Source organism: Peromyscus leucopus, chromosome 12, assembly GCF_004664715.2.
Source record: "Peromyscus leucopus breed LL Stock chromosome 12, UCI_PerLeu_2.1, whole genome shotgun sequence".
Lineage (NCBI taxonomy): Eukaryota > Metazoa > Chordata > Mammalia > Rodentia > Cricetidae > Peromyscus > Peromyscus leucopus.
Window position 1 is genome coordinate 62,942,716 of NC_051073.1, and position 16,875 is coordinate 62,959,590.

The 16,875-nt window shown below is 37.2% G+C and overlaps 1 protein-coding gene across 2 annotated transcripts in view; it reads right to left on the bottom strand.

Moving 5' to 3' along the window:
• Positions 1 to 484: 484 nt before the first annotated feature.
• Fyttd1 (forty-two-three domain containing 1) overlaps positions 485 to 16,875 on the bottom strand; it is a 30,179-nt gene continuing 13,788 nt past the window's right edge. For both annotated transcript variants that reach the window (XM_028860063.2, XM_037209790.1), the window contains exons 3-9: positions 15,782 to 15,930; positions 12,537 to 12,649; positions 9,076 to 9,172; positions 8,657 to 8,718; positions 6,010 to 6,084; positions 5,196 to 5,322; positions 485 to 2,853 (exon numbers count right to left, since the gene is read on the bottom strand). In XM_028860063.2, coding sequence (XP_028715896.1) covers positions 2,755 to 2,853; positions 5,196 to 5,322; positions 6,010 to 6,084; positions 8,657 to 8,718; positions 9,076 to 9,172; positions 12,537 to 12,649; positions 15,782 to 15,930 — 722 coding nt within the window. In that variant the 3' untranslated portion in view covers positions 485 to 2,754. The remainder of the gene's footprint in view (positions 2,854 to 5,195; positions 5,323 to 6,009; positions 6,085 to 8,656; positions 8,719 to 9,075; positions 9,173 to 12,536; positions 12,650 to 15,781; positions 15,931 to 16,875) is intronic.

Below are 16,875 nucleotides of genomic sequence, written 5' to 3' on the forward strand. Positions count from 1 at the left end.
GTAGGAATTCTCACTGGAAGAACAGATTTACTGAACATGCCACAAATGCTGAGATAGAGCTACTCTTAGATATCTCACAAGTTAAATACCACAAAACTACTGTCGTCTATGTGGGAAGTAGTTTATTGTCCACTGAGAATTGTAAGATGTGAGGCTCAAAACATGACCGCTACATTTAAGTCTTAGAAAATGTTGGTTCTCATTATGCTAAGATGTAAAAAAAAAGGGGGGGGCAGGGGGCCTAAAACAGATGATCTCTAAAGGCTCATCTAGTTTTGTGCTCTATGCTGCAAACAACTTGATTATCTTTAATTCCTCTCAGTTACCTTATGCTGGAACCTCATGTTACCTATGCATGAAATGGTCCAAAGGCAGTTAGAGGAACACCAAGAGTGTAGACTTAACTTCAAATCCTAGAAATCATAAATATAATCACTACAAAATGCTTTGTAACAGAACAATCTGAAAAACCACAACTCAAATCTTTATAGCTCAGAATAACTCATGTGAAACCTGTTACATTTTATTTGTCAAAAATGAACAGCTTCAGAATAAATCTAATGTAACTTTTCCAAAAAACACCAAAAAGTACAGTGTAAAGCACCTCCTCATTAAATACAAACTTTCATTTTGTGATGCACTGCATCAATGTTTTGCATACACCTTGATGCAAAGGAAATTTTAAGTTGCACCCTGTTTAAATTAAAAAAAAAAAAAGGCTTCAAAAACTGAACAAGGATGACTACAACCACATTCCAAGAAAGGAAATTTTCCTCCAACAAAGCATATTGTTTTGTTTATATACAATATGTTAGCACACACGAGTTTTAACTTAGTTGTATCAAAGGCAAAATTTACTTTGAAAGAAAAAACAGATGAATGAAGAGCAAACATTTACTATACCAAAGATACTGTTTTCCAATGTACTTAGTGTCAACATTTGGGCAATTTTTAAGATTTTCCAAAAACGGAATTACTAAAAACCTCTGTATAAGAATATTTAAAACAACAGGAAACAAAGACTTTTATACTGTATTTTCACAAATTGTTCCAAAGATAGTGTTCACGCTCAGTTGTTTTTCCTTTGCTTTAAAATAAGCTACCAGCAAACCACTCTAAAATGTTTTGTTCCTGAACCAAATATAAATATTCATATTGGCAAAATGTTTTATAATGAGTCCTTGGCCTCAATGAAAAACATCACAGCTAAGGAGAAACTAGAGTTTATTTTCAAATTCTGTGATTGGCTTCCAAAATTCCCTTATCAAGTAGAAGTACTGGCAATAACCGACACTGAGGATCAGATTTAGATCTTTGGTATACGCACACAATTGTTGCTGATTTTCCCATGACTAGCATAAGCCAGTAAGAAACTCAAGGAGCATCAAAGACAACGAAGTCTAGGATGCAATGAAGACGGGCAGAAAGCAGAGTACTTTGTCTAAGTTTTACAGGAAAAATGAACAGCAGAGATACTTAAATATTCACTCAAAGATTTGAAATCATAGCAAACAAAAGGTTAAGCTTCAAAATGACTACTCGATAACCCGTAGTTGGAATATGTTGCTGCATTTTGGCATTTTACTGTAGTTTATGATGTACAACTACGTGAGGATTCTCTGTACTATCTTGGCACAACAGATCTCCAGAGTAAGAGAAAAACTCTTTCTCTCTAGAATGCCTGAACTTTGAGTGATACAAGATACAGTGAACATGTACAGTCAAGTATAACTTCAGTATAATTTTTCTTTTTTTTCTCTCTTTGTGACATATACAAGTAGACTTTTGTGTGGGGAATTGTAAATTATTGAACTTAACAAGCCTAAAATCTTTTGAATATGAAGCATAAGACTTTATGTCTAATAAGTGTACTGTCAAAATACCCAGAGTCAATTCATTTCAAAAAGTGAAATTCTTGTAAGCATCACGTATAGAAGAATCTATGGACAGCGGACTCAAGATGACACTAGAATCCAGAGTGTAACTATGACCCAGGTTTTTGTTTTTACTGCTTCCGATCCTTCAATCGCTACTGCCTTTCGTGTCTTCTGCATTTACTAAATTAGACAAACTATTGGGGTTTCTATCAGGCATCTCCTGCAAGGCCCTGTCAGATAACTCTGTAAATAAGCGTTCCCAGCCCTGACACGTTGTGATCTGAGACTAATCCTGAGAGCCACATTCTTATTAAAAGTTCAATACTAAATGCTTAGAACTCTGGGGGTTAATATCTAACAATAACGGAAAAATGAGCCAAGTTCTAAATATTTCCATACATCTTAAGAGGCAAAACTGAAATTCTACCCCAGTTTAAAAACCCCACTCATGACAACGGCAACTGTACTTACTACCCCAGCACATGAGCGGTAAGTGACAGCAACACAGGGTACTGATTCCTCAAGTCTAACCACGGCAAAGTCTAAAAACTGACGACAGTGATGAGGTCCTACACAGCACACTCATAAAAATAATCAAGGTCTATCTTTCTGTCTTCCTTCTGCTTCACGAGGAATCTAAGAAGTCAATAAAGAATTGCTTTGTTTGGGCCAACCATGAAATCTTTATGAACAGATAGGTATATTCCCTGTTATTCTTTCAGGGCATTATTTATACATTAAAAAAAAAACCTTCAAAAATAAAGTTATTTAGGCTTGTGAATATTCTGAAGTAAAGTTTCTTGAACTTCTCTGATGAACTCTTCAAGCAATTCAACTTTTCAAACAGTCAACACTTAAGAGTTCCTTTGACGTGGATCTATCCCACAGTTACAAATCGGCTTCCTCCTTTGTTGAATGTAAGACTGGCTCTTTGCTCTTTCAGTATCCCAAATCGTTCATTCAAAGTCATCCCTGTCTACAGAAAAGAAGGGAAAAATTAACTTGACAGAAAAAAACATTTCCTTTATATGTGATTTAAAAATTAATAGTAATTAGTAATAGCAATACTTAGCATCTTGAATTGTGTGTATAATTTAATTCTAACAAAAATAAGGCATATAGAACTTAAACTAGGTAGGCCAAGAATCCTTATCTTCCCATCACTATAGTGCCTACATTACATACTATATAAACACACACATACTACTATTTCTATGGTCTATAACATACATCCAAGATACTGCTAACTGAATTAATTTGGGGCTCTGCAAACACTGTTACAAATTCTGGTGATGCCTTTGCTTAAGAGTTACTTCAACTGGTGTTGGCATACACCTTTGATTCCAGCACTCAGAAAGCAAAGGCAGGTGGATCTATGAATTTGAAGCCAGCCTGATCTACACCAAATTCCAGGCTAGCCAAGGATATACAGTGGGACTCTGTCTCAAAAAACAACAAACAGCCAGGCGGTGGTGGCGCACGCCTTTAATCCCAGCACTTGGGAGGCAGAGGCAGGTGGATCTCTGTGAGTTCAAGGCCGGCCTGGTCTACAGATCGAGTTCCAGGAGAGGCTCCAAAGTTACACAGAGAAACCCTGTCTAGAAAAACCAAAAAAAAAAAAAAAAAAAAAAAAAAAAAAAAAAAAAAAAAACAAAACCAACAAACAATAAAAATGTTATTTTATCCAGAAATGATGGCCTACTCTTAATATCCCAAGAGGCTGAGACAGGAAGAAAATCATGTATAAAGCCAGCCAGGCTATAGTATGAGACTGTGACTTAAAAAAATAATAGAACTACTGAGTATTTCAGAAAAAGTTTTTAACTGAGTGCCCTACAAAAATTCAAATAAAACTCTGGTTTGAGTAACATCTAACAACGTGCTTCCAGACGGAAAAGAAATTAAGAAAAATATCAAAATAAACTGGAACACATTTGTCTCTTCTTTTCCACATCTGGTATTAGAGACTATACCAAGGACTTTGTATATGATAATCATGTACTATCTCATTAAACAAAACCAAGTTTTCCCTGATACTTCTAACCTTAAATACCAGGACCTTATTTCTGTCACACTGTTTTCCAAAAAAGCACATGATGAAATTCAATGTAAATTCATGATAAAAGCTCTCAGCAAATTAGTAAGATGGGAGTTCCCTCAATTTGATAAAGAGAACCTACAACAAACTTAAAGGCAACAGTATTTTATATACGTGTGTAGATATATACAATATATATCTATAGACATATATCTGCATGTGTATCTATCCATATGTACACATATACATACATAGATAGGTATGTATACATATCTATATCTATATTTTTTAACTGGAGAACAAGTATTTACATAAAAAACCCTAAAGAATCCACAGATTGACTATACAGTTCAGTAATTTTTTCAAAAAGTAACTGATCAACCAAGGTGTTTTTATTTTTTCTTTTGAAAGATTTATTTATGTATTTTATGTTTGTGGGCACTTTGTTTGCATGTACATATGCACATCAAAAGAAGGCATAGGACCCTATTATAAATGGTGGTAAGAGGCCATGTGAGTGCTGGGAATTGAACTCAGGACCTACAGGAGAGCAGTCAGTGCTCTTAACCATGGAGTCATTGCTCTATCTCCCTAAAGTTAAGTAAATTCAAAAAGATCAAAGAATACAATAACACAAAACCTGTTAAAACCAGTGAGCTATCACTTTACATCCACTCGTCACTATACTCAAAGTGACAAATGATAACAAACAGTGACAGGAATGTGGAGAAGTGTAGAAACTCCATCGATGCTGTAGGAATATAAAAGAACATAGCTACCTCTCTTGGTAGTTCCTAAAAAGGTTAAATGTGGAGTTAGCACACAGTCTACTAAAAATCTATCAAATATATCCATTGGCATCTACCAAAAATATATAAATAAATAAAAACATGCTAACAAAGACTGAAAAAAAAAAGATTTATAGTAGCCAAAGAACATAAAAATTTCCAGCTAATTAAAGAATACGTAATATGTGACATGTATATGTGATGAACACTATTCAAATAATAAAAGAAAATGCTAATATGGATGAAACTTTAAATAAACTATGGATATGTAAGAAGTCAGTAATGAGATCACATATCACAAGATCCGATTTAAATGAAATGTCAAAGCAGGCAATCTATGAGACAAAAATCAGATTAGCAGTTGCCTAGAAATTGGGGAAGGGGCTAGGCCACCCTCTTTAATCTGCTGTAAAATGTTTTTGGTAATCAGAAGGCTATCAGTGAGTGGTCCAAAGAAATACAAGGAAAAAAAGGTTTGTTTTGTTTTTTTACCTGTTTTCCTACACTATTTATGTCAAACTGTAGAGGGACGCCTTTTGGAACCTTCTTAACATCAGACTGCTCTCTTTTTGTCAAGAATGAGGGTACAGCAGTACGAGTTAGTCGTGGTTTCTGAGCTCTAGCAAAGAAAAAAGAAGTTTTAATTAGTTTACCAGATAAAAGTACTCAGAATTTCTTTACACATGTTCAAGTAAAGTACGGCTATTATATTATTATATATTATATTTTACTCTCAAACAGTAAAAATAAAGTGCTGGCTCTTGAAGGACAACTACTCTAGTTACCAAAATGTGTACTGTTCATAGAATACCCTTCCAGGTATAACTACATTTTATGTGTGTGAGTGTTTGCCTCCACGTACACATATGCAGCACATGTGCAGTGACCAGGTGATCTGCCTGTGGGTGCTGGGAACCGAACTCAGATCCTACGCAAAAATAGCAAGTCATCTCTCCAGTCCTATCTACACACTTTAACAACTCAAATGACTGGCGATTTCTAAGTTGTCGTCCTTAAATTAAATTAACCTATGGTTTTTAGGGAATATATATAGTGAAACGGTTAGCCCACAATAACCTTGAAGTCACTATGTATCTAAACCTGGTCTTAGAATTCATGACAATCCTCTTGTCTTAGCCTCCTAAGTGTTGGGACTAAAGGCTTGATTAGTGTCACAAATATTCTTTATCTTTGCATCTCATTTTATCCTGATTTAGACAGTATACTCTGAGCACAAGTCCAGTACCTTTCATTTTCCTATTATATATCAAGAAGGGAAAAAAAAGAAAAGGAGAAAAAGACTTACACGGGGCACTGTACAGCTCCAGGGTTGTCAATGGACACAGTCAATATTCCTCCATTTGTGGTGGAAGTACGCCACCTAGGTTTAAAATTTTTTCTTAAAATGGAAGCTTATAAATCTTACAGTGTATCCCACTGAATGATATTTATTTTGCCTCTCTGCCCATTTGTCTTCTTGTACCAACCAAGTGTTCCACTACCAAGATAAACTCTCAGCTCTAAACTATACATTTTCAAAGCAGCCATTCATTTTTTGATTAAACACACACACACACACACACACACACACACCACACACCACACACCACACACACACACACGCACACAGATGCTGAATCCCACCAGAATCTAATCAGGTGTAAGAACTGCAAACCTGAATTTGTTAGATACTTTCCAATGTAATGACTATATAGACATTTTTAAAAATTAAATGCAGAGGAGCGTCTAATGAAACTGGGCAGTCTCTCATCCCAGGCTCCTGCTCACCATTTCTAATCCAGAGGTAGAATTTCTGACCTTTCCTATTTTCATTGACTGCTGGCTACTTTTAGTTCATTAAACAAGATGTTTATGTAAAAAGTTCTTCCTAGATAAAAACAAAAACAAAACAAAAAAACTTCCCAAGCTGGAACAAGGTCTTCTCGCTATTTTCATACTTGTATTTTCCATTTTACTTTTCACTGGAATTGACAACTCCAGTTCTTCCAATGGCATCTAAATTCTGTCTGCTTGTATAGAAGTTAAATAGCCTCTCTACTTCTTTCCACCTTCTCTCTCACCTTGAATTCCCCACTCCTCCTCCTCACCATCACTGGGTCTCACTATGTAGCCTCGGCTGGTCTTGAACTTGGGAATCTTCCTGTGTCAGCCTTCTAAACACTGGGATTACAGCTGAATGCCACAATGTCAGCTCTATCTGTATACTTATTTATATTAGCCAAAATCTGGCATACTTCCATTATATTTTTCCCAAATTAACTATCTTTTGCTTTATCTATGTTTCATTCTCAAAGCTCCAAACAGATAACTAGTGCCAGGCACACTGGCACACACTTTGCAGCACTTGAGTGGTGGAGACAGGAAGATCAGGAGTTCAAGGCTAGAGTCAGATGCACAGTCACAGGAGACTCTCTCCCAGCAAGAACAAACAGTACATAATATCACTATTACACAAATGTTCATTGAAGAAATATACATAGGCTATGATTATTAATTTCTTCCTGTAGTTTTTGGTTCATGTCTTTTGTGCTAAACGATATTCCACTGTATTTATCATTACATCTGGACCACGAACACCTTTACATTTTATTTTTCAAAAAAATAACTGCTTAAAAAAAAAATCCCAGCCGGGCAGTGGTGGCGCACGCCTTTAATCCCAGCACTCGGGAGGCAGAGCCAGGCGGATCTCTGTGAGTTCGAGGCCAGCCTGGGCTACCATGTGAGCTCCAGGAAAGGCGCAAAGCTACGCAGAGAAACCCTGTCTCAAAAACACCAAAAAAAAAAAAAAAAAAAAAAAAAAAAACAAAACCCAAATTCAGGGGCTGGAGAGATGGCTTAGTGGTTAAGAGCACTGGCTACTCTTCTAGAGGACCTGGGTTCAACTTCCAACACCCACACGGCAGCTCACAAGTGTCTGTAATCCAGTTCTAGGGGATCTGGCATCCTCACATAGATGTACATGCAGGCAAAACACCAATGCACATAAAAATAAATCTTAGCCGGGCGGTGGTGGTGGTGGTGGTGGTGGTGGTGGTGGTGGTGGTGGTGGTGCACGCCTTTAATCCCAGCACTCGGGAGGCAGAGGCAGGTGGATCTTTGTGAGTTCGAGGCCAGCCTGGTCTACAGAGCGAGATCCAGGAAAGGCGCAAAGCTACACAGAGAAACCCTGTCTCGAAAAATCCAAAAAAAAAAAAAAAAAAAAAAAATAAATAAATAAATCTTAAAAAAAGAAATAGAAGTGTTTAAATGATAACAGCACTATACAAGTCACACTTGGGAAGAATAATGGACAGAAACTGACTTTTCTTTTCTTTTTTTTTTTTTTTTTTTGGTTTTTCGAGACAGGGTTTCTCTGTGTAGCTTTGCGCCTTTCCTGGGACTCACTTGGTAGCCCAGGCTGGCCTCAAACTCACAGAGATCCGCCTGGCTCTGCCTCCCGAGTGCTGGGATTAAAGGCGTGCGCCACCACCGCCCGGCCAGAAACTGACTTTTAAAAGACTTTTATAGGATATCAGGAAGAAAAAAAATTCTACTGTGTTTTTAAGTTTTATAAATTTTCTAAAAGCTCCATGGGATTTTATTATAGTCATTCTCTAAACAGGTTCATTTGTATAAAAAAAGGTGCAGAGAAAGAAAAAGAGGGGGGAGAGTGGAAGAAAGGAAGGAGAATGAAGGAAAATCTATACCATTTAAATCAAATAAATAGTGAAGAATTAGTTTAGTAACTCAGTACTAAACAGACCTCTGAAAACCTGAACTGTCTGGGGACTAAAGAAGCGATTATCTAGCACATGTGAGGTCTTGGGTTCCATTTACCTATTGCAGGAAGAATTTCATTTTGGGTTTCATCAATTTCTTGCGCACTGGGACAGATGGCAATCTTATGAGTTTAGAAACAACATCTTAAAAAAAAAAAACAAGGTGAAACTTACTGACGAGTTCTCTTTGCTACCACATCATCTAGCAGCTGCTCCGTGTTCAACTGAGTCTGAACCTAAAAGGAAAAAAACAACAAAACCCCAGCAGATCTCATCGAAAACAGAGTCTTAAGGCCAATCGACTATCATACACAATGTACTTTACAACCCAGGTTGAGGATGAGCCTCAGCTCAGAAAGGGCCTGTTTCATACTAGCAACACCCTCTGTTGAGGTCCCTGGATTATTATAATAAGATGCTACTACACAAACAAGAAAAAGATAGGAAATAGAAAAACCATACATTAGCAGGAAGAACTGACCTAATGTCTCCTTTTTCACACTGACACTTACTCTCCCTCTCAACAACAGGCCACGCCTATGGTCACTAAAGATCCACTGTGATAAAGGAAGCACAACCGGAGCTTTTTATACCTTCAGGCCTCTTCTGAAAAGAAAAGTTGCCTGACGAGTATCTTTCTGATGACTTAGTTTATTTCCACTCCTGGTAAAATTAGCTGGAATGTTATTTCTGCAACAGAAAACATGTATGAGTAATCTCAGCCACTTTGCTTTCAAATACCTTGAGAAAGAATAAGCAAAAACAGTTAAACGCGTAAGCTTAAAATTTGATGAGCAGGTAATAGACTCCAATTTACTTTCTTACATCGCTAAATTTGATTTACAAATATCTCTCTCTGCAGTATAACACCTTATCAACTTGGTTTTAAACTAATCTACTTACCAAATATTCTACTCTAATATTTTACAACTTCTGAAGACATTCACAAAATTACATTTTAGTGCTATTACTTCCTATCCCTAAATTTGTTTTTTAAATTACAATTTACAAGATTAGTTCAAAGAAAATTATACCTAGACACATTCATAGCTAATCCGAAAACCACAAATAAAGACTTGTGGCTGGAGAGAGGGATCAATAGTTAAGAGCACTGGATGCTCTTTCCAAGGGACCTGGGTTCGATTCCCAGCACCCACATGGTGGCTCACAAGCATTTCTTAACTCCAGTGCCAGGGGATCCAGCATCAGAGAGATTTCTGACCTCTGTGGGCACTACAGACATATGATACACAGACATACATGGAGGTAAAACAACACACACAAAAAACAAAAATACATCTTTAAAAAAAAGATTTGGAGCCCAGCAGTGGTGGAGTACACCTTTAACCCCAGTACTCGGAGGCAGAGGCAGGCGGATCTCTGTGAGTTCGAGGTCAAGCTGGTCTACAAAGCTGAGCTACAGGACAGCTAGGACTACAAAAAAAAAAAACAAAACAAAACAAAAAAAAAAAAAAAAAAACCTTGTCTTGAAAAAACAAAACAAACCACAACAAAGGATTTGGAAAAACCCCTCTATTGTTCTTGCTTTCTTTTCTGTCTTCATTCTGAACCCTTGGTATATTAACACAAACTGAATGGCAGAGTATTTGCCTAGTGTATCTCAGGCCATGGGTCAATCCTCAATATGGCAAGGAAAAAGGAACGTGAATATATAAAACCCAGAGGTGCATACGTATATGAATGCATATATTAGCCATACTTTCTGGTCCAGCAAGATGCCGCAGCAGGAAAATATACTTGCTGTGCAAACCCGAGAACCCAAGTTTGATCCCTAAAACTTACTTAAGGCAAAAGGAAAAGACCATCTCCTCAAAACTGTCCTCTCACCTACACATGCACACACTTTAGTAATACATTTTTCAAGTTACACTTCTACTTTTTAATTCTTTCATATATGGAACAACACAATTATATTTGACTTGGTTTTTTACCACTTTAATATGAAAATTACCTACTACATAATCAAGTACTTAAAAGGCTACCTAAATCTCACTTCCGATCTTCAGAGATCGGAAGGCAAAACTTTTCAAGTAGCACAATTAACACAGACACCTCATATAAACGACAGATCCTTATTTGTAAAGGACTCCCTTTCACAAAAGATACTACCAAATGATTTCCAAAAATGGTCATTAGGTAAAACTGCAATTTGGTTACTGCATGTATAGAAAGATTTCCATCCAAATTGAAGTTTTTATCATAAATTGTATTCTATGAGAGATAAATAACAGCACCTGAAATTCAAATAATAAAGTAACTTCATAGATTACCAGTTGCCTTCCTGATTATTTCATTCTTTACAGAGAACATAACGTCTTTAACAATTCAAAATTTTTAGGGACTTTTTTTTAAGTGATCTTAAATTTAGTGTAAAAGTAGTTTAAATTTAAGAATTATCTAGGCATCCTAGGATGGTGGTATATGCCTGAATCTGAGCACCTGGAAGGCAGGGACAAAAGAATCCTTACAAATTTGATGACAGTTTGGTCTATGTGGTTACAGGGATACATATTTTTTAAAAAAAAGGGGGGGGGGAATAAAAACAGACAAAACCCACAAATATTATGTAACTTTCTAGCTTGGTTATCCCCAAAGTAACCCATATTATGTTTCGGTATTTTAAGAGTCAAGGCAGAAAAAAAAATCAATTCAGTTTTCAGAATTTCCAATTGTGAGTAACTATGATCCAAGGGCTAAGATTTCCACCAGAATGATTACTTGACAATTGTAGTTTATATGTTAGAGGAGGTAGAGAAGCGGAGTGAAGTCTAGAAAGATGCTGAGCAGCAGGTAAAGGCACTTGCCACCAAGCCTGAGACCCAAGCTGGATCCTTGCAACCCACATGGGAGAAAGAAAGAACCAGTTCCCTCAAGCTGTCCTCTGCCCTCCACATATGCACTGTGGTAAATGTGTACACGCACGCACTGTGGTAAACATGTATACACACACACAAAATTAAAAAGTGATACTTTAAAAAAAGTTTGAATTAATGAAGTTCCTAAATATTACTGTGTCTAAGAAATAAAGTTACTATGGCATGCCTTCCATCTTAGATTTCAGACAGACATTTCAAATATCTTTTTTTGTCCCCCATGATGTTAGGTATGGAACCCTAGGCCTCCCACATGCTAGCTAAGTACACTGAGCCACACTCCAGACCCCACCAAGTAACTGTTTTGAAATGACCAAGTAACAATCACTGTAAATCTATTCTTCTGAACATCTATCAAAGAAAGTATTTTGTACACTATGATAGTTAATCTTGATTGGCAACTTGGCAGGATTTATAATCATTATGGAAAGAAATCTCTGGACATGACTGTGAGTGAATATTTAGATTAGATTAAACTGAAGTGGGAAAAGTCATCCAACATAAGAAGAGTGCACCATTATGTGGTGGTTTTGAATGAGAATGGTCCCCAGAGACTCATATATTTGAATACGTGGTTCCCAGCTGGTGGAACTGTTTGGGAAAGATTAGGAGGTGTGACCTTGTTGGATGAGGGAGTGTCACTAGCTGTGGGTTTTGAAGTTTCAAAAGACTCATTCAATTCCCAGTGCTCTCCTTCTAAAGAGAAACAGGCAATGGCCTCCTCGTGGATCAAGATGTAAGCTCTCAGCTACTACTGCTCCAGAGCCACATCTGCCTGCTGCCACGTTCCCTGCCATGATGGTCATGGACTCTGAAATCTTAAGTCCCAAATAAACTGTTTCTTCTATAAGTTGCCTTGGTCATGGTGTCTTATCAGAGCAACAGAAAAGTAAGACACACTCCATGGGTTGGAGACCCCAACTGTAGAAAAAGGAGAAAGTGAGCTGAGCACAAGCACTCACCCATCTGTTTCATGTCTGAGGACACTGTCACCAACCTGTTCTTGCTGCCATACCTTCCCTGTCATGATGAACTACAACCTAAAACAAACCCTTCCATCCTTAAGTGGTTTTCATCAGCTATTTCAGCACAGCAACAAGACAAGTAACTAGCACAGATACTCCAGATAATCCATTCTTCTCTTCTACTTGAGTACTTACTTTCTGTTTAACTGGTTGGCTCTCTTAAGAACTGCAACTGGTTTCCTTTGTACTTCATTTTGTCTCAGAAGGCTTGTCTTCCTTTTTAATGCCGGAAAATATCGCTCTATATTCTTTTAGAAGGGAAGACAAGTGTGTTAAGAAGATTGCCATCTGTTATATACCTTACTACAATAAAAACATTTGTTGTTACTTTTTGTTTTTTTCAAGACGAGGTCTCTATATAGCCCTGGCTGTCCTGGAACTCACTATGTAGACCAGGTTGGCTTTGAACTAAACAGAAACCAACAGAACCAACTGCCTCTGTCTCCCAAGTGCTGGGATTAAAGGTGTGCACTACCAAGACTGACTAACATTTTCTAACTCGCAATGACAGAACCCTAAAACTACGTGAATACAATAGGAAGGTGGGGAAACTAAAATAATTTGAAAATTTTCTAAATGACTGAAAAGATGACAATCATTATACTTAAAATACAGAAATACCTAAGTTACTGGGTGGGAAGGTGAACGGGTGATGGAGAAATGTTACTCTAGCACTTAAAAGAATCTGAGACACACTGAGAAAGTTCTTAGGTCACTGGGGTAATGCTGACAACCCTACCCCTCATCTTTCGCTGATTTCTGGCCATGAGATGAACATTCTGCACCACTACAGTCTCCTGCCATGACCTACTTCACACAGGCCCAAAGCTACGTGCTCTGCTCCTCCTCAACTCCCCGCAGTAGAACTACAAACCCCTAAGAGTGAGGCCAAAAGAAACCTTACTCTTTAATTATTTCAACGATTTTGCTACAATTCTAAAAAGCTGACTAACACAGTATGTAAAGGAATAAAGGCTAATTTCCAAAACAAGTATGTGAAAAACATATTTTACTAACAAAGAAGTAGAGTATAATTGATTGGGGGTGGGATTTAATAAAAATCAAATGTGAAATGTCTTTTTTTCTCTCCACATATGTAAATTATATTCATCATAAAATCCTAATTCAAGCTTCCATATTTCTATGAAGATGTTTCCAAACTCTTGAACTGTATGGATTATTTCTTATACATTATCTGCATTTTCCTATTGCTTTAAGCATGAGAAGTACTTAATAAACATCCACTGACAATAGTTTAAAAAAACAGTATTTAAATATTTTCTTGAATATTTAACTTGGACTTATTTCATTGTTTTCTTTCTTTTTCTCTTTTTTTAGACAGGGTCTCTCTACATTTCCCTGGCTATTCTGGTACCCACTATGTAACTCACAGAGATGCACCTATCTATGCCTCCTGAGTGCTGAGATTTAAGGTATGTACCACCACACCCAGCCTATTTGTTTTCCTGAGACAGAGTTATACGATATAACCCAAGCTAGCCTCAGGTTTACAATCCTCCAATTTCCATCTTCTAAGGATTATGATGCAATCATAGTTGGCTCCATTTCTGTTTTACACACATTTTGTGTGTGTGGTATGCATGTGTGTGGATGCACATGCATTTGTGTACGTGTGTGTGGAGGACAGAGGTCGACCTCAGGATATCTTTTTCAATAACTTTCCACTTTATTGTTTGAGAAAGAACCTCACTGAATATGGAACCACTCATTTCAGATAGAATTCCAGATAGACTGACTAGGTGGCCAGCAAGCCCCAGGGATCCACTCTATCTCTCCAGTTCTCAAAGTACAGGTTGTTTATATGGACTGAACTGAGGTCCACACGCTTACACAGCAAGTGCCATCCTGAGCCATCTCCCCAGCAACCCCTCTTTGGTTCTTAGAGATTTAGAAAAGAAGAAAATGCAAAAACAAGGAAAAAACCTATCAAGAACATAAAAAATCCATACGATCAGACAAGATTGTGCCTATTCTAAGCATTTTCCTTATGCATATTGTGTCTGGTGTGGGTGTGTGCATATGCATGCAGGTGTCTGCAGAGGCCAGAAGGAGCTCTTGGAGCCCCTGGAACTGAAGTTACATGTGATCATAAGCTTCCTGACATGGGTGCTGGGAACTAAACTCAAGAACATGCAAGAGCAGCATGTTCTCATATCCCAGGAACAATCTCTCTAGCCCCTATTCTAAGCTTCTTTATTATCTTAAGTGATAACACTAAAAACCATTTTATAGATAAATGTGAAGGGCTCTTCTGTGAAACATAATTTTTCTCTTAAAAGTACCTGGCACAATATAATTATTTGTTATAAGTTAATTTTTAAGTTTACTTATGCCAGGTAGGGTGGTGAAATTCTATAATCCAAGCCTCCCTCAGTAAGTAAAGGCAGGAGAGGGATCAAGCTGCTAAGTCATTTTTGGATAAAAAGTGAGTTCAACTCTCCCCCTCCTCAAAAACAGGAGACAGAAACTAAGTTTACTAAATGTATATATGGATTTTTCTTGTCACTGTTTCTTAAATACATAATAAATAAAATAAATAAAACAACTATTTATACAGTATTTATATTGTAACAGGAATTACAAGTAACAAGAATCAAGTCCACAGGAGAATGGGCATATTTTATATGTAAATACTACACTGACTTTGAGCCATGTGAAGATCTTGGTATCAAAGAAGTATTCTGGGACCAATTCCCACAGATATAGAAGGATAACTGCATTTGAGAATGAGGTATATTTATGAATGATAAAGATTTTTTACTTAGTTATTAAAATGTTTACATAAATCCCAAAGTATTTCATCTAAAAAATAAAAATCTTCTGCAAATGGTAGCACAAACTTTAATCCTAGCACTTGGAAGGCAGAGGCAGGCCAATCTTTGTGAGTCTGAGGCTAGCCTGGTCTATATACTGAGTCCAGTACAGCTAGGGCTACATAACAGAAAGACCCTGTCCCAAAAATAAATAAACCAAAACAAATAAATTATAGTAAATATAAAAATTAGAGGAGCATGGCCATGAAGGAACACGACTGTAATTCCAGCATGTGGAAGGTGGAGGTAGGAATCCAAGGCTAGCCTTGGCTACATGAGATCCTGATTTAAAAAGATTAATTAAAAATCAGGGCGGGGCTGAGCAGTGGTGATGCACGTCTTTAATCCCAGCACTTGGGAGGCAGAGGTAGGCAGACCTCTGTGAGTTCAAGGCTAGCCTGGTCTGCACAGCAAGTTCTGTAGGCCAGCAAGGGCTACAGAATAAAACCTTATCTTAAAATTCACTAATAATAAGTGTGTGGCACTCACACACACATATAAATAAAGGAAAATGGTATCTGGCTCAGTAGTAGGCCATCATCCTACCTTGTCACTTAGAGGTGGACGATTCATAGGACTAATTCCTTTTCGAATTCCAGTTGCCTTTCTAGCTGCAAGGCCAGTGATAACTCCATAAGGACGTCTCTTTCCGGGCAATACTCTTCCTCTACGGCTCACACTAGTTTTACCAAAACCTACAGGAGGAAAGGATATTAAAAATTAGGAATGCAACGACAAAACTGATCAGATAGCTTACTTCTGAAACAGAGTGTATGTGGTGATGGGGATCAAACTCACAGCCTTACATGTGCTATGTAAACACTCTACTATGATCCATCTCCAACCCCTAACATTAATTTCTCAATAGGACAATCTAACCCCACTTGTGCAACACAATAGCTACTAATTTGTTTTTGAAACAGGGTCTCACTACATAGTCCCAGCTGGTCTTGAAAACACTATGATGATGGTGTTGGCCTTGACTTCACAGCAATCTTCCTGCTTTTGCCTCCAGAGTCTAGGATTATAGATGTGTGCCATCATGTTCAGCAGTGGCTACTAATTCTATGTGGCTAGTCAAGACCTTGACTAGTCTCAACTGGGATGGTATGTAGAGTTTCATTGATGACTGTGTATTGTATGCTGACATGGTAATACACTGAATATGCGTGTTGAAATCAAATCCCTTAGTACACGGTTTGAATTATATTTCTATAGTGTTGATCTATACTTGAGTCACTAGCTCATCTTCCAGTTCCAGTCTGGCTTCTTTACTTTTAGCCTCACTGTAGTCAAATTGCTTTTGCTGAAATCTTCACTAGCGCCGATGAACTTACTTTAAATTCTGTGGAATGTAACATTACTGAGTCTGCTTTTCTGTTAAGCAGCTCTCTAATTTATAAACGTTTTTCTAATGATTAAAAAAAAATGCCCATTCTATACATATATGAAATTATCAAAGAACAAAATAGCCTAAATAGAAAAAGCTTGTTGCAGATATTCCAAAAACATACTTTTAGTTTCAACTATATTTAAGTTAACTCTAAAAGTATTACCACATGGTAAATAAGCATTCTGTACTAGTTAAGTACTTAAAAGGTGAACTGAATCAACTTTTCACATCAACTAAATTCATACTC